Source organism: Fringilla coelebs, assembly GCF_963513975.1.
Source record: "Fringilla coelebs genome assembly, chromosome: 5".
Classification (NCBI taxonomy): domain Eukaryota; kingdom Metazoa; phylum Chordata; class Aves; order Passeriformes; family Fringillidae; genus Fringilla; species Fringilla coelebs.
The window spans coordinates 9408199-9433670 of NC_140033.1; the positions used below are offsets into that span (position 1 = coordinate 9408199).

General features: G+C 36.9%; 1 protein-coding gene across 1 annotated transcript in view; it reads left to right on the forward strand.

Annotated features, from left to right (window-relative positions):
• The window catches only part of PCLO (piccolo presynaptic cytomatrix protein), a gene marked incomplete at both ends in the record, with an annotated part of 319291 nt that overhangs the window by 2603 nt on the left and 291216 nt on the right, over window positions 1-25472 (forward strand). Inside the window, 2 exons of the mRNA XM_084205371.1 lie at window positions 4098-5346; window positions 16627-18009. Coding sequence (XP_084061497.1) covers window positions 4098-5346; window positions 16627-18009 — 2632 coding nt within the window. The remainder of the gene's footprint in view (window positions 1-4097; window positions 5347-16626; window positions 18010-25472) is intronic.

A 25472-nucleotide genomic window follows, 5' to 3' on the forward strand; every position in this document is an offset into this window, starting at 1 on the left:
AGGTAACATAGTTGCACCTTTACCACCTTAAAATGAATGCCGTACGTTCTAGAACTTCTGTAGGCTTTGAGCTTTTAAGTCTTGAGAATTTTAATATAAGCATTTAGATCTGGAGCACCTAAAGTGAACTGTCTAATTAATATGTCCCTATTTTTTTTTGTTAATTTTAATGAAAGTTTCATTCTCAAGTGATGTGTTTAGGATCTGTGGAAATCTTTCTATCTTCTTTCAATTACCTGTCTTCAGAAAATTCATGGTTGGAAAATTTATCTGAAACAAACAGTCAATTTGTAAGCAAGTTCCATTTGTTCTAGCTTCATCAAATGACTCTGTAAATGTGCCAGTGTTCACTTCCTGAGGAATTACACTATGTCTGAAAGGATTAGATGGCCAGCTGAATATATGGCTATCTAATATAGCTGCTTGGGTTTTTTGGTCATTTTTTTTCCCCAGTTCAATAAGTTGGTCACAATAGATATAAATAAAATCAATTTTGCTTCATTTTGATAAGAAAGGCTAAGACGTCTTGCTCAGTGTCACACTTCTGAAGTATATTTATGTTATATTTTCTAGAAGAAGTATATATTTTTTAAAAAGTTAGCCACTGGAGGATGCATAAGTTCATACATATATTTTCTGCAGATATGAAAAAATTGAACTACCTTTGATTTGCATTGTTACTGCATTTGTCTTTGAAACTATTAATACTGATGAATGGGGAAACGACATGCCTTCTTAAGAGGTGCTTGTAGTTATGGAATTAAAGAACTGGACCAATAGTCCTTTTTGTTAAATCTCTGCTTACTCCAAAGTAAGCTTTGATTGGGCTCTAATATGTAAATGAATAACGATGCGTTCCATGAGTCAAGACCAAAGTGAGAGGAAACATAGCGTCACAAGGAAAAGCATGCAAGGAAGAACTAACTTATTTTGAATGTTGGTTCTGGTTTGAAGGCTTTTTCACGATTCAAAAGATTTGAAAGCTAGAAGATTCTTTTCAAGATTTAGTTTGAGGTTTCTGATTCTCCAGTTCAATTAAGATTTTTCAATATCAGTCTGTAGTTGGTTGTAAAATGGTTGTAGAAAAGAAGACTACAACTCAGGTACTTCAAACTAAATGAAACAAGTCCTGGCTTCTGACAGAAGTAACATTTCTCAAGAAGCTTGTCTTTTCAAGGCTTTTTCTTCCACTAGTTAATCACGCGCTGTCTCCATTGCTTAGAAACATTGGTATGTACAAAGGCAAGACAAGTCAGCTCTTCAGAATATAACAATAGCCTTGAAGAGAATCACCTGAGTTTATTTCCTAGATTCATGGGTTTTAATCTCATTTCAAAGCCTGATATCTGATCAGGTGGAAAGTTATGGAACACAATATTTGATAAAAATGCAAGCTGGAGTAGAATTCCACTCCAATCCAGTTATTTTTCTTGTTAATTTCCAAGCTGAATTTTTAAAAATGGTTGGGTTTTTTTGCTTTGTTTTTTGTTTGAGATTCACCCCTCCCCCCAATTCTGTTCTACCTTCACATTGTAAGGTTTGGGCATGGGCATGGTACCATATTTATGGACCTGAATTTCAATAGCACTGTTGATTTTTTCTTCCCCTCTCCCTTTTCAGTCTTATCATTGTTGAGTGAAGCCTTCCAAGAGTTTGAACATTTACAAACATAAGGCTAATAGACTAGTTGCTAATATTTCATATGGTAAGCAGTGCCTCTTCAGATAAACCTAGAGTGCTTATCTAAATAACGAGAAACAGAACTGCAGGTAGACCTACCTAGCTGCTAATCAGAGTATAGTGTTGAAACCCTAGCTACTGGGAATTTTTGACTTTCTGTGCTGACAGGCACTGACCCTCAAGAAAACGCTGCATTTGACCTGAGGCCGTAGAGAAAACTTCCAAAATTAAGTAATAGAACTAGGATTATGAGTGTGCAATTTGAGTAGAAGTGTATATTATCACATAGTAGAAAACTTTTAAATTTTAAGATATAGTAATATATATAAAACAAAATAAAGATTTCAGAGCAGAAGCTTGTCCTTCTTCACCTTCTTCATAAGTTTGAAGTTTGAGTAATATTACATAATTAGATTTAAAAAATCTGTATTGCAGGCTACAGATAGTTATTGAGTTAAAAATGAAAATAATTTAAGTGTCATTTCTTAATTAAACAGTTTATCCCTAAGAAACATTATAGACAGAGATACAGTTCCAATTTTTTATTTTGTTGGAGTAAAATACTTTAAAACTCTCAGTTTTTAAAACTGTAATATAAATAAAACTAATAAACATCTAAGGCTAAACAAAAAAATACAATCTCACACATTTAATCTCAACCCTAACAAAAAAATTAAAAACTCAACAGTATAAAACCACTCTTTTAATAAGCAAAAATTCCAAATATTTGGAATAACTAGATTATCATTGGGCTTTTCCGAACTATCCTCTTTATGAATTAATCAATGTTCACTGATGCTAATGGAAAAACACCTACTCACTTCAGTGGGTTGTGCATTAGGGTCATAAGCTTCCAAATATTGCAGTCAATAGGTATAGAAGAGTGGGAAAGGATAAATGGAATTGTGGAAAGCTGGGAATAGTTTGTCCTTAAAAAGTATTGCTTGAGGAAATTTTTAATTAACAGAAAAAGTCAGATACAAGATTATGAGAAATCCCATGTTGTGAGAATTATAAAGAAAAGTCTAGCACTTAGACTTTTGTATTGCCATTGCTGGCCATGTAATGGAAACTAAATGCTAATCACTAATGCTTCTAAACTCATGGTGACATTAACAAGGTAAAAGACATTTTTTAATGTGGCTATGGTAGATGATTCTGCAGACTTCTGAAAAAAACTCTTTAAATCATGCATTTATTTATCCGTTTATTAGTCAAGGAATTTAGTTAAATCTAATTAGTGATTGTTTATTTTGCTCATGAATACCCAAGAAGAAATGCCATGTCTGGCAAACTAGGATCACAGGTGACTGGTTCTCTCCAAGTGAAAATTTTATATTTTCATCATTTCTGCGACACTGAAGAGAACCCTGTATCTTCCAGCAGAAGCTCAGTGGTAGCACTGAATAGAATATTTTATTTCATCCCTGAGCATTAGCAGCAATGCATCAATATTATTATATTGTTGAGCAACATTATTATTTCCTGTGCTACAGCCAAGTATAGCAACAAGTGAAATACTGTGCCATATATGAAGCCATGATCTTGATTTGGATTCCTACATTCTTAGTTTCATTTTCTCCTGTATGAACATACAGCAGAATATTGTTGCGTGGATTTTGCCCAATTCTCTAATGTAATGTGGTGGAGTTCTTTTTAATACTGGTCAGTGTGAATTGTTCAGATGATGTTGAAGAGGAGTATGGTAGCTATTTGCAAAGAAGGAAAAAAAGAAGGCTCAGGGCTAACTGTGAACTGAAATCTGTTTTATTTAATGGAGAACTCTTCTGATTTGTGAGCGGATGGGCGCCAAAATAAATACTTTACAAAGAAGAATACTTTTACAAAGAATACTCATTAACATACATGAATTTTAGGAGTTTAAATCACTGCTGCATATTGAATTGTAAATCTATCCAAATTTTGTACAGTTTTATCCAGAAAACAAAGTACATAAACATATTGCATTGTGCATTTTTTTTTTTGTATGGCTCTACTTTGATCTGCTAATTTTGACACCTCCATTTCTTTTAATCTTCTGTCTCCCTGTTTTTTGTATCCTGAGGAGGAGGGTGGAGACTTAATAATTTGTATATAGGTATAATAGGAAGTGCTAGCTTTGATCTCTTCAGAATTCTGAAAAAAAGGATATCTGGTTAAATATTGTCGTATTAGATTATTTTCTAAAGAATAAAACACTCTATGTCTGAATGCTTGTATAAGCCTTTAAAGAATAGTGATTATTTAAATACTTTTTACATGCACCTTGTTATATGCCTTGGTCTTGAAAATGCTTAAGCACTGAGAAACTTCACAGCGCTACCAGTGCACTTCTCAGGGTTACTGATACATCCTATTTTATCTGATTTTTATTATATCATGCATTATTTTAATCTTATTACATTTTCTCTTTGCAGACATCCTGAAATTGATACAAGCCGCCATCCCAGACAACCAGGTAAGCCTCCAGATCCAGGACCACCAGGTTTAAGTAAAAGCAGAACAGTAGATGTGCTGAAGACAGAACAACGGGCACCTGGACGGAGCCCTTCTACTCTCAGTCTACGGGAATCAAAGTCCAGGACTGATTTTAAAGAAGATCAGAAGCCAAGTATGATGCCCAGTTTTCTCTCAGAAGCCAATCCATTGAGTGCAGTCACTTCAGTTGTGAACAAGTTCAATCCTTTTGATTTGATATCGGATTCAGATACAACTCATGAAGAAGCCGGTAGGAAACAAAAAGCTGCCCCAAAAGAGCAAGGGAAACCTGAGGAGCAGAGGAGTCCTGCGAAGCATCCAACTCAACCACAGCCTCCAAAGCCAGCTGTTCAACAACAAGGACCTGCCAGACCTACTGTCCAACAAACTGAGTCTTCCAAGCCAGCGCTGCAGCAGCCTGGGGGACCAAAGCAAGTTCAGAAACCAGGCCATGGCCAGCCAGCAGATGCGAAGCAAGAGCAAGCGAAACAACCACCCCAGACGAGAGGACCACAGAAATCTCAGCCACAACCGTCAGATCCAACAAAACCCATTCAACAACAAACTTCTGCAAAACCTTCATCAGGCCCAACAAAACCATCCCCACAGCAACCAGACAGCACTAAAGTGACGTCCCAAACAGCGCCTCCCGCAAAACCATCATCGCAGCAGCCAGGACCTGCCAAACAACCGTCGCAGCAGCCTGCACGGCAAGGAGGTCCTGTAAAGCCATCTCCCCAGCAGACAGGGCCTCCAAAACAGCCTTCTCAGCAACCTGGACCTGAAAAGCCATCTGCTCAGCAAACAGGACCTGCAAAACAACCACCTCAGCCTGGATCTGGGAAGCCACCTCCACAGCAAACAGGGCTTGTAAAACAGGTGCCACCCCAGGCAGGCCCTACAAAACCACCTTCTCAGACTGCTGGGCCCACAAAAGCCCCAGCACAACAAGCAGGACCTACAAAACCCCCCAGCCAGCAACCAGGGCCTGAAAAACCCCCACAGCAAATGCAAGCTGGTGCAAGTCAACCTACCGAGTCTGCCCCAAAGAAAACCTTCTGCCCTCTTTGTACGACCACTGAGCTGCTGCTGCACACTCCTGAAAAGGCCAACTACAACACGTGCACCCAGTGTCACACTGTGGTCTGCAGCCTGTGTGGATTCAATCCTAATCCTCATATCACAGAGGTGAGAAATTTTCAAACTGATATTCACTAAAAATTCAGTTTGCTTTTATGTTGAAACATCAGATGTACTGCATTTATCATCGTGATAATTTAAGAAGTTCGGTAAAAAAAAATGCTATTTCAGATAACTGCTTATGTGTAAAACAGGGTGAAACTGGAGGAAAAAGAAGAAGGTAATGTTTCTCTGCTTATATAGATTTAGAAATGTGTTCTCATCTCTTCATATAAAAAAGAGGAGAAACCCCAGTGTTACTTTTGTCTCATTTTGATTTTTTTTAATCACCTGCTATGTTTATAATCTGACCACAATACTCGTGTGCAAATACATTTATAGATAAATAATCTTTTCTGCTATAAGAACTAATAAAAAAAAAAGCAGTCTTCATAGCTTCAGTGTGGGGCTAAGGAAAGGATGTGGAGTGGAGTTGCTTTACAACTGTGTCAGTGTTCAGTTGTGTTAGTTGAAAGCCTGAGTCATGAGTTTGACTTGGTGCTACGTGGGTTATTTCATTCTTGTGGGATGTTGAGATCTGTGTGGACTATTTCTAACCTTGATCACCATTCTTGCTGTAATTCTATATTATAAAAATGGAATAGTGAGAAATATTAGGACTTCAAATGATTTTATTTTAGCCTGATGTTTGTGGTAGCTTGATTTATTGCTTATACATATCCTGTATTGCTCTGCATGGGAATAAGGCTTCATGTGACTGTCTGGTGAGCTTCTTGTACATCCTGATATGCTACTTTTAAATTTGCAAAGTAATTGGAGTTTGTTTTCAGTAACAACATTTTTATCAATTTATGGAAATTCAAAGAGTGAACCTGGCACCAAAGGCTAACTAGTGATAATCAGAAGGGATATTTGGAAAACCGTTTTTTTGTCTTGCTGTGGTATTAATTTAGCTGACATGAGATGATTACAGGAAGAAGTACAGACTACTACTGTATTTTGAACCTGATAAATAATACCTGTATATTTAAAATTAAATCAAAGACTTTCTGGAGCTGGAAAGATGCTCTGGATATGGTGTAGTCTAAACTTCTGCTCCAAGTAGCGTCACCTAAAGCAGGTTTAGCCAGTTTTGAATATCTTTAAGGATGGAGCCTGACAACCTTCCTGGGCAATCTGTGTACTCAGTATCACAATGATTTAAGGCTATTGTAAGCAGCTGATTTTCCTTCCAGTACATGTTTATTTGTGGCTACCTGATAGCAAACAGCAGACTTTTTGCATCTAGCAATATATATATTTTATATATATATATATTTTTGGGGTATTTTTGTTAAAATTGCAAATTTAAGACTGAAAGAGTAATAGCAGTAACTACTGGTAGCACTTTGCTTGGTTTAGGAGTGTTAATGTCTTCTTTGAGTTTAGGGAAATTGAGGATTGAGATAGCTGGCACTGAAGCCTGGACTGGAAAAGGAGTGACCTGAACATCTGTGCAGAAACTTCAGAGCATCTGCAACTAACCAGGTGTCAATATTTCAGGGTCTACATGAGGAAAGGTCATTGTGGACTGTTGGTGTGAAAAAAAAGATATATAACACACAAGAAGTGTGACATATTAATAGTAAAGTCAACAAGGAAGTTTTATTGCAAACCTTTGCCTTCAAATTCTGCCAATGTTTTTTTAGGCAAGAACTTTTTACATTTATTTGTGAGCGCTGAGTTGTTCATGTCTGTAGTGTCCTCTTGGAGTCTCTTGAAGCCCTAAGTTTGTTCTCCTTTAAAAGCTCCAGATTTCCTCTGGAATTGGTCAACAGCTTTGGTGTGTTCAAATGAAACAGGTTTTGAGAGAGAGTTTATGTAAGAAGATTTCCAAGTATTTGGAAATTCTGTGAATAACTACTAGTTTTTCAAGTGGGTACTCAGTAAGTGTGAAATTCAGGATTTTTAGACAATAAATACAGCTGCATTTAAGACTAACTGATTGCATACATATGTAAAAGCAAATTTGAATTTCATATTAGACATTGAAATAAATACAGGATATGCATTTATTTCATGATAAAATCATTTCAGAAAATGAAGGTATTGGACATCTAATTTATTCAGCTATTAGTTCCAATCTCCTGACTCCCACTCAGGCTTTTCTCATTTGCTCAGTTTGCACCACCAGCTGTCTTGCTGAAACTTCATTGTGGGTGTCTTGCTCCAGTCTGCCATTGAAATGCAACAAAAATCACACCTGACTTTATTACTGAACATTGGGATCAAAGGCAATAGAACCTGCTCTGGCCACAGACAAAAAATTCACTTATTTCAGCTGCCAAGATTCTCACTTGAGTTATTTTCAAATTTTCCTTCTACTTTTGGTTTCCTTTAAGTATTTAGCTTATTAACAAAAGTTCCTGATTCCTTTTTTGTAGTACTTTACCCACTTCTTCCCAACTATCAGGAAGATTATGGTTTGTGACTTGGCTGTCCGTTTTCTTGCTTATGGTGCAATTTTTTTCTTTTCACTTCTTATATTTTAACTTCTCCTGAAGTGTTATTGACCAAAATTCTGTGTCTTACCCATGCACCTACTGACTTTACTGTTTTACTTTAGCATTCCCTGCTATTTTTTTTGGTCATGTTTCATGATTCTGGAGTACTACATTGTGCTTTTCCCAAGTCCTGTATAACTACTGATTTCATTGCTTATGTTAAACACATTACTTATAGGGAAGCATTAATTTCAAATTGGATGTGGGGAGTGGAAGGCATTTATTTAGAAAAACATTTGACTTTTGTTCTCTAAAATTTACCCTTTGTACAGCTGCTGGAATTGCTTTCCTAAGACAGCTTCCTTACAAGTTTCTTACAAGGTAGCTCAGTCTCCAAAACTAATCAAGTGAATAATTTTTCCAATCTACATCTTTCTAAATTTCTGTGTTTTATATTTCTAGCTGATCCTGAAAAGAATTTTACAAGCTTTAAAAACTGGCTTAGGAAGTAGATTGCATACATTGTAAAGCCATTATAAAATGCAGATAAGAAAATTTAATTCTTTTTATTAATTTCAACCTTTATTTAAAATTCAGTATTACATGCACTCTGTCTGTTTTAACCCACTAGAGAGAACTCTGTAACTAAGAGCAGAAAGTGATACCTGTATTGCCACAAGGTCAGACCCCTTGAACTGTTTCTCTGAACCATCTGACACAGCAGTCCTCTTGGGGAAGAAGGATGGTTGGTGTCTTTTGTACAGCAGTCTGGAGAGAAAACGCATCACACATAAGTTTTCAGTAACATATGTCTCTCTAATCTGTCTAGGTATTCATACTCCACTCATCACCATGGCACATGACTGCCTAGCAACAGTTGCATAAAGTAATGGAAAAAATTATATAAGCAGGTTTGAGGACTGGCACTCTATTCCATTTGCCTTTCATGCACATCAGAACCTTATAGGAAGTGTATCTTTTCCTATGTGGTGACTTCTTTTTCTAATCTTTTTACCATTTCATTTTCCCAAACCCACTCCCATGAGCCATTAGCAACAAAAAGCAGTGCCTCCCAAAACCAGATTCAGCCCATTAGAGCATTCAGATAGGAGTAGGCTTTCTGAAAATGAACAAAGGTGTCTTGAGGAAAAAAGGCAAAAAGCACAAACTGCTATAGTTAATTCTAAATGATTAGCACGTATGCTCAACAGCTGGAGTAATTTTTCATTCCCTGTGAATTAGTTATTGGAAGATGCATGCAAGACAGTCTGAGCAAGGGTGTAAAGGGTAATAATTAAGTCATTATATTCTTTATGATGGTCATCTGTAGAGCTGATGATCAAGTGAAGTGTTAGAGCTGTCAATGTTGGACCCTTGGCCATGTGTGGGCTCTGCTCCTGGAGCCTGCCTGGGATGTGTATCTGTGCACATGGGGATGCCTGTCCTCTAGGAGGTTTTTGAGGAGAGATTATTCTATGTGAATTTTATATACATTAGATCATATTTCATCCATTGTTTTGATGTTCTCCAAAGAGAACATTTGAAGTTAATCTTGAGGCCAGGTATAATTTTATACATAGATACTTAATGAAGATTGTACATTCAAATAACGGGAAGCTGTGTATGGATACAGAATTTGTTTGCTTGCCAAAAGTTCTTCTGGGTGGAGATAAAGTGAATTCTTAAAAATATTTTATTGCTTCTGATTTTTTTTTTCAAACAATGTGTCTGTACCAAAGCGGACTTATTCCTACTGGGAAAAACAGGAGGGATAAAAATTCCAAGAGGAGGAATCAGAAACCCCAAGCAGTTGACTATCTCAAAGTGGAGTGTATGGTTTCTCATCAAGTAGAATTTTTTACTGGATTGCACATTTATTTTTCAATTCAATATGGAGAATTTTAAACTCTGTCTGAAATATTTTCTTTTTTGTTAATGTAAATTTTTGTGGGGGACGGCATGTCTATTTTTTAAACTTTTTTTAATAGGATAGAAATTTTCCATATCAATTGTACCACATATTATTGCCTTGATTTTTTTTTTCTTTCTTTCTGCCTCTCTTTATATTTACAATCATATCACAAGATTTTATTTAAAATATAAATTTTTGGTTCAAATCTTTATAATTATTTTAGGTATTTGTATTTGGTTTTTATTAAAATCCTGCAGTTCTAAATCTCCTAAACATACTTGGGCAAGAAGTAGGATCAATAACTAAACAGAATTTAAACCATCAGAAAGGCATTAATTTTTGTTTGTTATTTTCATTATTATTAGGTTTTATAGGGAGAACAACATATAATAATTTAAAATAAGGAAGATGACTATAATTTTTGTGAATCCAGGTAAGTTTTGCTTATACTTACAATAAAGTTACTAGAAGTTACTGTATTAAATCTTTGTTGATTACATGACAGCAGAGGAAGCTGTTGATTGAAGTATTGCCTGTGGCTTGCAGTCTAGACCCTGCTGTGTTGTGATAGTACATGGGAACAAAAATGCAACTTGGACTGGAAATGATGTATAAACAAGAATAAAACTGCCATCCCTGTTGGCAGTGACATGCAATAAATTTTAAGTGTTTTGAGATCAGGGAAAATAGCTTTGAGTTTGTACACCCTATGTGAACTTGGTGGGGGGATATTAGGGCTATATAAGTAAAGCAGAAAAAATAGAAAAAAAAATCAAAAACCTAACTCTAAGCTGTTATAATCATCATAAGTTGTATAGGAATGAGTTTTAAAAAAATACAGCAAATCCCAAGACTTTTAAACATTTTTCAAAGTAGTTATTTAAGTACCAGCTCTTAACTGTGCTGAAATAAAGTGAGAAGAGTTGTGTTGGACTTTAGTCTGGGTTCAAATTGATCAGAGAGCAGATGCAAACAAGACTTGTTTAGTTGCTATTTAAAAGCCATAAAAGTGTCAAGTATTTGCTCTAGTGCAAAGAGTACTTGGAGCTTTCCAGTTTTACTAACACTGCAATTTTCATGCAAATGGGGATTATCCACAATTTTTGTGATGATATGAAGTTAGTATAGTTCCTGTAGTTCTGCCCCTAGCCACAACTTCTGCACAGACATTTGGGAAAATTGTAAAGATCCTCGAGTAGAAGGGTTATGGAAGTACAGGATACTGTTTCTCTCCATGGAATATTCTTAAACAAACTCCCACATCGTTTCTGTCTTAGAGAAAGGCTGTGTGCCTACAATTCTGCTTTACTTTAAGGATTAGATGTAGAAATAGCAGTGATGCCCTGTGGTTTTTCCTTTTTTTTTTTTTTTCCTCTTTACATAAGGGGCAGAAAATAGAGGCAAAACCCCTCTGTATGGGGAATAGAGTCCCAATAATTTAATTGAGCAATATTCTACAATATGTTGGAGTGTTTTCTCATTAGTCCAGAAAGCTGGCCTGTATGGTTTTTAACACAAGTAAATAATAAATTAATCTGCATAGCTAAAGATGTCAACTGCAGTCAGCCATCTGTGCCAGTATTGCTGTTGCTCAGCAACTGTAATTTACTACTATGTGAGACCATGTGATGTGGGATGGCGTTTGCTGGGCAACCACTGGGCAGGCAGCACAGCCCAGCCCTGCTCTCACCAGACAGCTTAATCCTTTTCCTGATTCGCTCAGTGCAGCACAGATCAACTTTGTTAACCTTTTCTTTGCCACTCTCTTGATTTGCAGTTAGATTTTTTGTCAATCATTCATGTTTCTGGCATATTAAATCTCAGTGCAGTTGATGAAAGCAATGAGCATTTGTTGCATTACTGCATGATGCAGTGCACTGAGCTGTGTTTAAAAGTCTTTTTCCTTGCTATGTGCATGAGGCAGCTTAATCATATTGTTTGCTATAAAAAACTAGTTTATCGATATCCTGACATACTGACATTCAAAAAAAAAAAATTCAAAAATTCAAGAGGTAGTGTTCATTATTTTGCTTTATGATTCCAATTATGTAAACTCTAAAATAATAGTTCCCCAAACATTCACAATTCATGTGCAAACTATAGATTTTCATATTGGTAATTTAGGAAGAATAGTGGAGTATGTTTTAAGATTGTGATAACTGCATAATATATTTAATTCTGTAGTGATCAGTAGCTTTAGAACAGCTAAGTAACATTTAAAAATTATTTTGCAATATGTCTGTTTGAGAATTTTGTACCAGCATTGGTTTGGCACCAAGCTACAGAGCTTGTAAACATTGCTGTGGTTTGAGGAAGGATACCCATAGACCATGCTGCTGACTAGAATCTGGTGTCATGTTTGTGAGCATCTTGAGTCAGTGTTCTCTGGCAAACTCATCATATACCTGAAAGGAAGGTAAATATGTATTTTGTAGTGATGATGTATTTGCCTGAAATTAGGATCAGTTGCATACTGTGTACAATTGTTAAATGTTTGGTTTGGTGTAATTACTTTGAACAGCTGAAAACTTATAAATAAAAGAATGGTGTAGAAGAAAAAACTTTGTCTCCAGGATAGCACAAGCTTATTTAGAAGACATTTTAACTTGTATGTTGAGGTACCAATTTAATTTGATTTGTGATAGTTTTTTTGGGTTTTTTTTTCATGACAGGATTTTCTGATTTAGCTTCTTGTCTTAGAGTATTCTACCATGCTGCATGAAGCTGCATAAAATCATGTGCTTGAGCACTTTATTTTTCATGTATCTCTCATCATCTTGGCAAAAATATCTGCGAATAGCCAAATCTGGATTTTCACTGCTCTTTAAAATTGTCAAGGACCAAATAAGTTAATGTGTTTTCAAACTAGAAGCTGATTTTGTCAATAAAGCTTTGGAGCTGAGCAGTGTCAGCAAAGTCCATTTTACATACCTGTGGTAATGTAAAGGGATGTTAATATTTTATGTATATTTTAAGTTCCTTTTTATAGCAGCAAATGACTGTTCTAGATGAGAATGAGACCCATTCACTTGGAGTGTAGCTCTGCTCTGCACAAGGGCTGTTAACATGGCTTCTGAGAGCCACATTCATATTGCGTGCCAGTAATTTTTGTATGAAATATGTGCAATCTGCAAGTCAAAATTTATTTCTCACGTACTTCTGGAATCATAGAATCAAGATAGGTTCTCTTCCTCCCCTACATAATCTGCAGGGATAGAAATTAAGCATGCCAGGCAATGCACTTGCTAACAGCTTTCCTGTTGCTTTTGATGGGTCTGTGTTGTTAGAACGAATCTGAACCATTTTTGAAGAAAGGAATAGACACTGGATTGCCTTCAAATGTGTTGGCTTTGTTTGGGACAGGAGGAAGGACTGAGCTATAGTTGCTATTTGTTACCAGTATCAACTGTTAGCTTGCCTTTCTTTATGCACTCATAATCTATGATTATGAGTTATAATTCTCTTCAAAGCAATTCACCATGGATGTTGTTACTAAAATACCAAATAAATTCATTTGGTGCTTCAGTCTAGAAGAGTTGGTGCTGTGATTGATGAATATATAAAATACATTTTAATTACTTTTTTGTTGTTCTGAGGGCATATAGTTTCTACAACAGTTAGAAAACAAAGCAGCAAATTTCTTTGAGTTGAAATCTGAACAAAAATGCTGCATGAAATCTGTCAAGTTTACTGTCCTAGTTATGGCACTTATTGGCATGGGTCTCAGAATGAAGAAAATCACTTACAGATTTCTTCTAGAAATGAGACCCAGCTCCCACCCCTATATATTGGTGTAAAAACCAGACAGCTTGGGTTTCTCAGCATCAAAGAGGAATCTCCGTCACAGACAGGAACAGTGAAAGCTCAAAAGTTCTTCTGGAAACTTTTGCTTTTTAGTCCATATAATGTTATTAGAAATGTGGAGAAAGAAACTAGGAGGTCACCGAACTTCTGCCCAGGAACACCTTTAAGGATAGAGAAACATTTGGATTTAAGTTATCCGTAGTAGCACTAAGTTTTACTTCATCTGTAATAGTGTATAGAGCATCTGTATTTAATGGAAGCCCATTCCTGTCAAAATGTATGGAAAATCTCTGTAATTCTGGTAGAAAAAACAGGCAAGTATTTGATAGAAAACTGTATCACATAGCACATTTCATTTTGAACTCCTGCTGTTCCAATCACAGGACTATACTTTGTGCAGTTTTGCATTTGTTTGAAGATGTGTGTAACCTCTAATGACTTGAGCATTTTGGCACTTAATCCACCCACTAAAGTGCATGGGAGGAATTTTATGTTTAAACCAGAAAGATGTAAAAAATAATAGAGTGAAGTGAAACTTTGTCCATTTTCCATTTTTAAGTTCAGCTGTAGAAGTTGCAAATTCAGTTTTGGTTCAGGAGACTTGTTTCATACCAAGAATGCACATATGTGTATATATGTATATAATTTTTTAAATAATAATAAGGAAAAATTAGTGATGGAGGGTTAAGGTTTTGTCTTCTGCAAAAGGTTGTTTTGAAATCTGTAGCATAAAAGTAATGGTTGTTTGGACTCCAAGATAACAGAATCAGACTGGACTTCAGGTTGAAGACAAACCCAAATGCTTACAAGTGCAATTTGAATCTGGACACTTTAAATGTAAGAATTATTAAAGTGACTCATTTTATAGCTCTACCAACTCTACAGCTGCTTCATTTGAGGCCTTGAAGGTGTCATAGTGACTTAAACTTAGATTTCCTGAAAGCTGAATGAGAACAGATAGGCACCTGGTATTGCCATGGTGTAAAAAGAAGCAGAAGCAGTGAATCCCTATGGAAAGCAAATTTTCCAAATATCTGTAGGAATCCTTTGGATAGGGGGAAAAACCATTCCTTTCTTAGGTCCATTAAAAAACTCCTCACAGGATCTTGTCTTTCTCCACTGTAGAGCAGAGCCAACCTCCCTAATATAAGCAATCTTAGTTACTTTGCCAAAGCCAGACAACTGTCACAGCCTGGTCTTTGATTACACTTAAGCCCTAGAAAACCCTTAAGGATTAATCCAGAAATGGTATTAGTATGTATCTAATTAAATTATGTTACTAATATCTAAAATCAGGTAAGGGAAGTGATCATTAAGCAAACAGGGAGTTTGCTAAATGTAATCCTTGCTCAAGTCCTCTATACAGGTCTGAACTTAATTTCTTTCATAATTCGAAGCAGAGTTTAAGCATATGTTCCAGTTTTTTTCAGTTGTTTTCACTTTTTAACTATCATTTGTTATATGGTTTGCTAGTAAAAGAGAGAATTGTTTAAACAATCTAAAAAAATTGCACTGAAAATGGAAGATAAGTGCAGCCTTATTATGAATGGAACTTTACAGCTGAAGCCAAAATTTGTCATTGCTTTGTGAAGCTGTTAGTAATAGTGAACTTATATTCCAGAGTGTGTGTTTATACCATGTTTATCAGAATAATTTAAATAACTGTGTTTTAGGGAGCTGCATCCAACTCTTAATTTTTGCTGCTACAAAAACACAAGGCTGGCAAGGCCCACCAAAGTAATGAATTCATTGCCTCAGTCCGTGATATCAGAGCTCCTTTCTTCCAGTGAGCTCCGATATTACACCGACAAAATCCTTCTTTGCATGTAGACTCTCTAGATTTGTTCCATGGTGTATAGTAGAGATTTCATAGCATCACAGTATCATTTATGCTGTAATAGATCTCTAAGACCCTCAAGTCCTGAGTGAGAAGCAGCATCCAGGAATCTTTCACCCTTAGGGGAAAAGAGTGTTGTGTGTTCTCTGATGTTGCTGTTCCCTCCCTTGCAGTGGTGTGTGCCAGTGCTGTAGCTGCACTCTGAGTTTCACACCAGGACTAAAGAATAGGGAAGAGCTAAAGGTGACCTGCTTAAATATCTGCTTGCAGGAGAGGGCCCGTGAGACTCTGTACCATATTGAATGGCATTTTTGCTGCCTATAATGTTTCTGCTAGTGATGGAAAGTGTGGAAAGTAGCACGTGACCACGTTTTAGGCAATTTGATCCTTTCTCAGATGGTGAAGCTGGGCTTTTCTGTCTTACCAGAAATACAGTTTCCCTCTCATGTAATACTGCTCGGGAATGATAAAAAAATGTTTTAAAGTTGCAAGGTACTATAATTGATGAGAAACACGAGTAACTATATTATTTGCATTATTCCTTCTCCTCTGTGTGACAAGAGGGGCTTGTTGTATACAGTAATAACCCTAGAAACTTCTAATATCCAATGAGTTGGGAAGCCTAATTATGGCTCTTGAAATACCATCAAGGCTCAGGCAAAGCTCACCACTGATTTTAGATGAACACTTGCCCCCTGAAATTGGTGGTAATTCATAAGTCTGTGTTTTACCGTTTACACACCTCTGTGGTTAATTCATAGGATACATATGTACTGCCAATACCTGTGCTCTGTAATTTAAACCATTACCAAAAGCATAAGCTGCATTAAGAGCTTGATAGATGTATGCCTAAAGATAATTATGCATTTACTGTATTTTAATAATTCTGATTATTGTTTTCTGTCAGCAGACTTGATGTGTTAAACTATTTTAGCAGTATTTGTCATTATTCTGGCAAATCATTGCTGTAAATGAATCACTGGGTCCCATGAAATTCCAATGCATTTTTTTTGTTCTGATGGGGTTTTATCCTCCAGTATTCAGCTGTATGTAAACTGAATGTGAAGCCATCAGAATCATGGGCTCAGTGATAGCTTGACTCACAGCAATGTGGAGAAGAATGAAAATAATCAGCTGTGCATGTTAATTGCAAAACATTATTAGTGCTATTTCTCCCTTTTTTCACAGAAGTTTAAAATTTTAGGGCATGTCCTATATTAGAATAGCTTACTGTTATGTTTTTTTTATTAAATTTGTCTTCTTATAATTGCCTTTTTTTTTTTTTTTTTCAGATCAGTGAATGGCTCTGTTTAAACTGCCAGATGCAAAGAACGTTAGGAGGTGACCTAGGACCAGGTCATGGTCCTGGGCCACAGCCATTTGCACCCAAACAGAAGACACCCATTCCACCTTCAACAGCTAAACCATCTCCCCAGCCACAACCTGTTCAAAAGAAAGATGTAACCCCAAAACCTGATCCTTCACAGTCAACAGATTCGAAAAAACCTCCTCCACAAAAAAAGCAAACACCTTTGCCTGGGTCTCCTCCTGTAAAATCAAAACAACCCGGTGCAGAGCCCACTGAGATTTCCCAGCAAATAGATGCCACTCCAAAATCTGAGCAAGTCAAGCCAACACAGGCTGAAGATAAGCAAAAACAACCCAGTGTACAGAAGCCCCCAGCAGACACTGTATCTACCTCTGTAGCACCAGAGCAGAAGCAGGATTTGGTAGGCCCCAGACCACCAACTCAGCAAAAAGTGACAGACTCCCCAAAGCCTGAGCTTGCAAAGCCATCCCAGGACACACATCCAGCTGGAGATAAACCAGATTCCAAACCTGTTCCACAAGTATCCCGGCAGAAATCAGATCCCAAGCTTGCTTCTCAGCCTGGAGCTAGACCAGACGCTAAAGCTCAAAAGCCTGTTGAGCCAGCTCAAACAAAAGATGATCCTAAAAAGTTACCAACAAAAGCAGCCCCAAAGCCTGAAACAAAACCAGCTGCCAAGGGCCCACAGGCAGGGGCAGGAGCCAAGGCAGTGCCATCACAGCCGGCACCTCAGCCCCAGCCACCTCAGAAAACTCCAGAGCAATCCAGGCGCTTCAGCCTTAACCTGGGAGGCATCACTGATGCCCCTAAGCCTCAGCCTACCACACCCCAAGAAACAGTTACTGGGAAACTCTTTGGATTTGGAGCTTCATTCTTCAGCCAGGCCTCAAATTTAATTTCCACAGCGGGTCAGACGGGGTCTCAGCCATCGGGCCCCCCTCCGCCCGGTCCTGCAGCCAAGCAGCCCCAGCCTCCAGCCCCTCAAGCAGCCCCCAAAGAGGCTGCTCAGGCTCAGCCTCTTCCAAAAGCTGTTCCTGTAAAGAAAGAGGCCAAGCCTCCTGAAAAATCAGAGCCAGCAAAAGTGGATAGTGTTTTAACTAAAGGATCTGATTTAGAAAAGAAACCTGGTTTGGCTAAAGATAGCAAGCCTCAAGCTGCTGAAGCTAAGAAACCTGATGGGCTGTCAGAACCAGAGAAGGCTAGCCAACCTGAAATGTCTTGTCCACTTTGTAAAACTGCACTAAATATTGGTTCTAAGGATCCCCCCAACTTTAATACCTGTACCGAGTGCAAGAAAGTTGTGTGCAATCTCTGTGGATTTAACCCAATGCCGCACATAGCTGAGGTAAGGTGATGGAGTCTATATTTACCTTATTCCTACTTACAGGTTCCCTGTGCTGTGGAGACATAAATAGATGGTTTTTAGCAATTAAGAAATTTTATTGAGCATTTCATCATCTGGAGTCTTTTAAAATTGTTTGTGCTGTATGAAACTTTGTCACTTGATGAATTTTTGGCATATTAAGGAGGCCTGGTAGATGTGGTTGCTAGGGCTTTGAGACATAAACAGATGTGGTTATGAACTCCTTTGAAACTGGTGCTGCTATGACACAGCAAACTACTGTATTTTGTCTGTTATGAGCTTTTTCTTATACTTCAGCGTTGTCTCCTAATGTGTGCTTCTTTAACCAGTGCCTCTGATCCAAAAAACTATTGAATGAAGAAATGTGTTAATGCTTAGTTATTGCCCTTCCCTCCTGTTAATATATGATAAATTTATTCTATTAATCTCATTCTGGCTCTGGAGTCTTTGCATATGCCGATGCATTCATTAGGAAGGATGAAGTTTGAGTGATACCTGTGTGGTGAAAGATGTAATTTTTTGGCAAGAACAATACAAGGCTCACAAAGTTACTTCATTCATTAAAGATTGTCACTTTGAAAGTGCTTTTTTTGTGATTGCCTGAGACAGCAACTCATGTTTAAAAGAATTACACAACTGATTTTCAACAGTTTCCTTGCATTGCATATTTTTATCTTTCCTTTCTCCATGTATTTTTTTTTTTTTGACAAGGGGATTGGTAACTTAACATAACTAGTTTAATGGAAAGATGGAGGCTCATCTTATTTGCCCTATGAATTTGGCAAAATTAATTCAGCAGAAGCAGACCAACTAAAAATACTTGTGAGCAGTTGAAATGTTAAGTTGGTCTGTGCAGCACATGAGGACTGTGGCAATTGGTGTTCTGTCTTTGAAATCTGAATAATAAATGACAAATGACTGCCAGGATTAAAGGATATCATATCTCTGTCTTAAGGTGAGAATAAACGTGGGAATAAATAGCATATTGCACGGAAAATATTGCTTATGATGTTTGCATATGCCTTTCTTTGCGTATTATTTTCTGGAATATACTATCATCAGAGAGGTCTTTTTCCTAATATAATAAGCACATTTTATCCAACACATTAATATGTTGTCTAATGTATTTGTGGTCATTTAGGTCAAAAAGAAATGTCTGAAAATGCAGGAAGAAGATTGATCAGGGATTGAAAATTGGGATTCAGTTGATTTTTAACATTGTTTATGCACTGAATACCATCACACACACACTCTCCATAATTACCCAGCTCTGGGAATGCACACACACACACACACTTACATGGATTTAATTGTGAAAAACGCTTCTGGCTTTCTCCAGGGGCTCTCTAGTATGCATACACAGAGTACCATGGAAACAAGATATGTCAGTCCTGGTGAAGCATTGCTCAAATGACAGCTACTCAAGTCCTGGTGCATGACTTGTCTTCTTCAGTGTTGGCTTAGTTGTGATGTGGGACTGCCTTGTGGTGTGCAGACATGTTACCTAAATTTCTTCTGGTAATGATGAGAAGGCTGATACTCTGTTTCTGTTTTTCCATCACAGTTTTTTTAGAAGATTCCCTCTGTTTCTGCTCTTTAGAATATCCAGAGCCTGAAATATGAATGATTTTCCTTAGTCTTACTTCCACATGCCTTTCTTTGTTTCTCTTTTGTCTCCTGCTTTTATAGTCTTCTTTCTTGTGCTACACATTTCCACCTCTGTCCGCATTTTCTGTCTTGCCTTCTTTTTTCCACTTAGTTTTGCTAGAAAGTGGCAATGTACATTTCCCTTCACAATAGGCGGTGGTTTACTTGGCTGAGAGCATCCTGACTTTCCTTTTCAAAAAGACTGGACAGATAGAACAGGGGCAGACAGTTACATCTCCCAATGTGCTGTGTAAATAATGTATTTATGGTCAGATAGCAATTCTGTCCCTGGATGCACAATATAGAGTACATATCTTTTACATGACAGAACCATGATGATGAGCAAATAGTTTATACTCACTTTCATGCTCTTTTCGTCCACAAGATACTTCTAATGTGTTCAGTACTGTCTTGGAGGTTTTATTTACTTGTGTCTTTCTTTGGGAGTTAGGAAGGAGAAATAAAGTGCTTTTTAAAATTGATCCTTCTGGTGGTTTTCTACCTAATTCTTTTATTCCTATATTGTGCATTCAGATAAAAAATGTAATTCCAAAAGCTATATGCCATCTTGGCCCCAGAAGTGATTTTGGATGAACAAACATACTGCATCTTAAACATAATCATAGTTTTTCTTTGGGCCTGCAGCTGTATCACAGTTATGCTGACAGTTGCTTATGTATGGTCTACATTTTGTTCCCTCAGTAATGGCTGAAAATGATTGGAGTTTTATTGACTGAGTGATGGCTGAACTCTCGTTGCCAACAAAGCTTGCTATTAGGCTACATGATAAGGATCAGTCCAAGGAAACCAGTGTTTCACTGTCAAATGCAGAGGAGCATCTAAACCCCATGGGCACTTCTACCTTAAGATCTCTCTGCAGGGAATTTTTCCAGCCAATGTGCTGCTGTACTGCAGACTGGGCTGAGAGTACTTTTAAGGGAAGAAAGTGCTTTTTTACAGTGGCAGTTGCTTGTTCTTGCCTGTATGTGACAGAAATAACTATCAAAAAAGTCTTTAAGCTCCTACAGTCAGTCCTCTAATAACCCCTCTACTGCACATAATATAACTGGACTCTTACCTAGTCAAAATCAACAATATGCTATTTACTTCAGTGAAATTGTTTTAATTTGTGCAAGCCGAGAATTAGGCCAGAATACATTTTCTTAAAATGAGCTGATTGTTCTTTTTCTCCCTGATTTGTTGCTACAACAGTCAAACAGTTATTTACTTAAATGGTAATTTATCCATGATGCAAACAGCCACAAATGATTAAATAAATGACACTTGATAGATTTCAGAGACCCACAGGACCATGGGAGCCCTAGTGCATTAGCAGACACCTTATTCTGCCATTTGCTCAATGGGGAGGAGAACTGTTTACCAGCTCTGTAATTAGCTTTCCAGCTCAGGTAGTTGGAAGCAGCTCTATTTTTAGTAACAAAGCACAAGATCACAACTGCTGGAGCCAGAAATGAAATGTGTGGCAACGACCATTTTGTGCATTTAAAACTCAGTGAACTGTTCAGAATATTGAGCAGGAGCAGAGATGGTTGTCTATAATGTGATTAAATACGTTGAGATCAGGAATGTAGAACCTGTGATAAATTAATGCAGGAATAAAATGTAAAAAAAAAAGATAGTTTAAAAGCTAAACTAAAGAAAAATAAGATAATCCAGATTTTTAGATTCTATATGGGCAATATGAAGTATAGCATCTTAATAGAATCACGTTATGAACAGAAAGAGTTGAAAATGTTAAGTATGTATGTTACTGTGCTGATGGATTTAATCTAATAGAACCACTAGGAGAACAACAGAAGCACTTTTTAGTCTGCTGATAGCTATAAAACCACCTGGAAAGGCACTGGGAAGTAAAGAATGCTCCATGTGTGAAAAATTACTGGCGCTACAGAAAGGAGAAAAAAGTTTCGAATGATGCTGAAGGACAGGGATAATTGGGGAAGGGCAGAGGAGACATCATATCTCTGACTTGTTAAGGATTTGTAGTTTGAAAAAGAGGTAATCTGTTAGAGATATAATGAGAATACATAATATAAACAATTTTAGAGTGATATTTCTTAATACGTTTATTATGGCACATGTATTCTGTATGAAATGGTGGTTATGATGACAGGAATCTATAAAGCTTGATAGTTTCTGTCCAGTCTATATTCTTCTATGTCTCTGTTTTATAAATAGTTGTATAACTTGCCAAAAGAATTTAAGTGTTTTTCTGATAACTCATTTTACCACTCCTACTTATTAGACTTAACTAAATAATTTTTCTTGTTCCCACAGACTATGGAGAGAAGGAAAAGAAAAAATAGGAATGATTTTTTCTTTAAAGTAAGCACAGGGCCATCATTAAACTCCATATCCTAACCAGGTGAAAAATTGGTACCTTGCTCTTCCAGTATGAACTTCTAGAAGTAGCAGTAAATAGCATTTTGGAACTGATAGAAGCCTCTCTGGAGGGTGGTGGCATGGTGTCGTGTACCTGGATACATCTTGGGTTTTTCTACCTCCTCCCAAAATCCTGCAGAATGGCAATTGGCATGGGTGGATGAGCAACCAGTGTAAATAATTCTGCTAGATTCTGTTTTTCCAAGACTTCAATGATATTTTAAACAGAGTGAGAGCCTGAGCAAGTGTGCCCTTGTATTCAAGCTTCAAAAGTAGGCTTTAAAAAATAATTTTTAAAAACCCCCAAACCTTAACTAAGTGAATCAAGCCCTGCTGTTAAATGCCCAAATGTGCTTTGGACTTTTTCAATCACTGTGCAGCAACATTAAAAAGTAATAATCCATGTATTATTCTGAAAATCCCTAAAATAGTGTACTGCACCATCTGAGGTGACACCCATTGCCTATCTTTAATTAATTAACAGCTCTGTACTGTCATGTATTTCCTGCTTGAAAAAGCTCAGACTGCTCTGCAAACTGGCAGGTTTAGCTCCTATAAGGAACTCCTATCTTCTCTCTTATGTTTGGTGATGAGTTGTTTTGGAAACAGATGGTGTCTGGGAAACACAGTGAAGAAGAATTTGCACTAAAGAGACAAAGAGAAAAACAATCACTCCTTTCAGTTGCATAATTTATCTTCTCTGCTTCTTCCCTCTCCCCTTAAAGAACCTTTTAAAATTTTGATTGTAAGAAAGTGAATGCTATTACTGTTTAATAGAGTAACTAAATAATACAGAACATAATAGGCTAACACAATATACTCCCTAACATTTATGGAAATTTTATCCATTAAATGATAATTCTTTATAATTGAGAAAATATTAAAACTACTGCTAATTATTACTTTGAAAGATAAAATCTGGCATTGAAAAACAGTGCATGTTAAATGATAAAAACCCCACAGTATTTCTTGACTATCAGAACAAAATTAATCTTATTCATAATTAGGCATCTTACTTTTCTTTTTAACTTATTCAATATGCATGACAGACAAAAATATTGAAATGGAAATATTTTCATAGCAGAATGACTCACCTCTACCATTTTTCCTATAAAGCACATATATTGTATGTATGCAGAATAGAAGGGCTAATATGAAATTACTCTTTGATGGATGATTTAGTCAAAATTGAACACAGCTGAATTATTTTTTTTTAAATTTACTGCCTGAATTCCCTTTTTAAATAAGGGTGAAGAACTTAAGCTTCTTCAACAAAGTTAGATTTTGGTGTTTCACATTTGCAGAGGTATTTAAATGCCTAAAGACAGACAGATACTTGTAAGGATGTTAGGAGCTCATGTCCTTCTCAGATGCCTCAGCTAAGCCTGTTCCAAAAAACTCTGCTTAGACCTGGTGATTTTACAGAGGCTGAACTTCTGTGTCCTGCACGTGGCTTGAGCTGTTCTTTTTGAGCAGTGTCTAGCTTATGTTTAAATCCCTTTGAAGTCCAGGCATGGAAACCTCTTGTGGGGTCTGATTTTGGTGTGTCTTTGAGAATAGTTCAACCAGAGGCAGTACTGCTTGGCATTAAGCAAACCAGCTACAGCTACTTTAATAGTTAATTACAAGAATTAATCCTGATCGTGGTCAAATGTGATGTGGTGGTGGTTTGCCAAGTTTATTTCTTCTTCAGTGGTATTATATGCAAAATACAGACCTGCAAATAGACATGTGACTTCAGGACTCTCACTGTCTTCTCAAGCCTGTTGCTGCCATGGCACAGCCAAGCTTCTTGTCCCCCAGTTTCCTGCAAGACTCCACGATTCTGCACTCAAGTTTCAACAAAGTAAACCTCTGCATCCAGATAACCCATCCAGTAGATGTCCTGTGATGGTTTGGTTTGAATTCCTCATCACTGGAGAGGGAAATGAAAACATCCTTACTTTCTCACGACTTTCTCTCTGAACAGGTGTCTTGCAGTTCAGTGGGGCTGCTTGGTCCAGAGGAAATTATACACTTATGCAGTTTCATTTTTTGGCAGTCAGGTTTTTGTGGTTACTTCTGAATGTGATCTTGGGACGATGTTTGAAAGCAAAGCATCTGAGATCTCTGTGGTTATTAGCGAAGGCATGAGTTACAAGATTGCATTCTTGTTGATTCTCCTTTTCAGTATTTATGACCATAAAATCAGGTTTTGTTTTTCCCCCATGAAATTAAATTCAAGGAGTGAAGATTGGTCTCATTGCTCAAAGTAATAGTGTGACCTTTGGAAGGACCATTACCATGATTAATTGCCTGCTATTTGTTTCCTTTATTCTAGTCTCGAAAAGTTTCCAAATTGCTGCTCTGAACAAATAACTCCATTGAAATCAACAATGAGATATAGACATAAAGCCCTGTAAGGCCAGATGGCTTTTGTTAATGTTGGTAATGGCCACTGGTGGTGTGAAATCCAAAGGGATGTCTACAGCAGCACTGCTGCTGGCACACACAGCTCCTGTCTATCTGGCTATTTTTCATCCACTTGGAATTCATTTGCGATGAGTTCTTTACTTATATACGTTTATTCCATCTTAGATGCCTTTGCAGTTTTGAAAGATAAAATGCTTAGGTGAGTGATTAATGCAGAGCTTTCAGTGCTGATTTTTGTGTGTGGTTTATTTTTTCTCCTGTGCAGATAATTTATAGACTAGAGTATTAGAGACAGGCAAGCTGGAGTCACAAATGTAAAACAGATTATCAAGAAAATTACTGTCCTGGCCTTGAGCCAGGTGATTTTCTTCTCTGTTACTTCATTAGAAATTTGGTTGGTGTCCTATTATTGAATGAGGAAGAAGTCCTTTGAAAGCTAAGCTGATATCAACTTTTTGAATTTTTCTACTCAACTTTATAGTAGCAATTTAAAGAGAATTTATTTCTTGAGATAAAGGTATTTCATGTTTTTCTTTTCCATTACAGCATAATCCATTTTTGTTCATGCTTTATTGAGAGACAAAAAATACTTACTTTAGAGACTTTAAATATTGCTATGAGTTTTAGTTAATGTCAATGTAAGACCCAGTGATCCACTTCCAGATTTTCTTAAGTAAACAAGCAAAATCTACTGTATGTTAAGTGTCTTAATTATTTGGGTTTTTTGGTGCCCATGTAAGGCATTATATGCTATCTGATCCCATTGACACTCTCCTAAGTTGTGTGGCCATAAAAATAGAATGCATTTAGCTTTTTGTAAGAACCCTCACGTAGTTTTAGTGTTCTGATAGATTCCCTAATAGAAGGGAGCTTCAAATTAATTTTTTTAAAATATTCTAGGGATATGAAGATCTGATGCTCTTCTAAGGAACAAATGCTGTAACAGCATTTTGAAAACTATCAGAGGATTTTATATCTGAAAC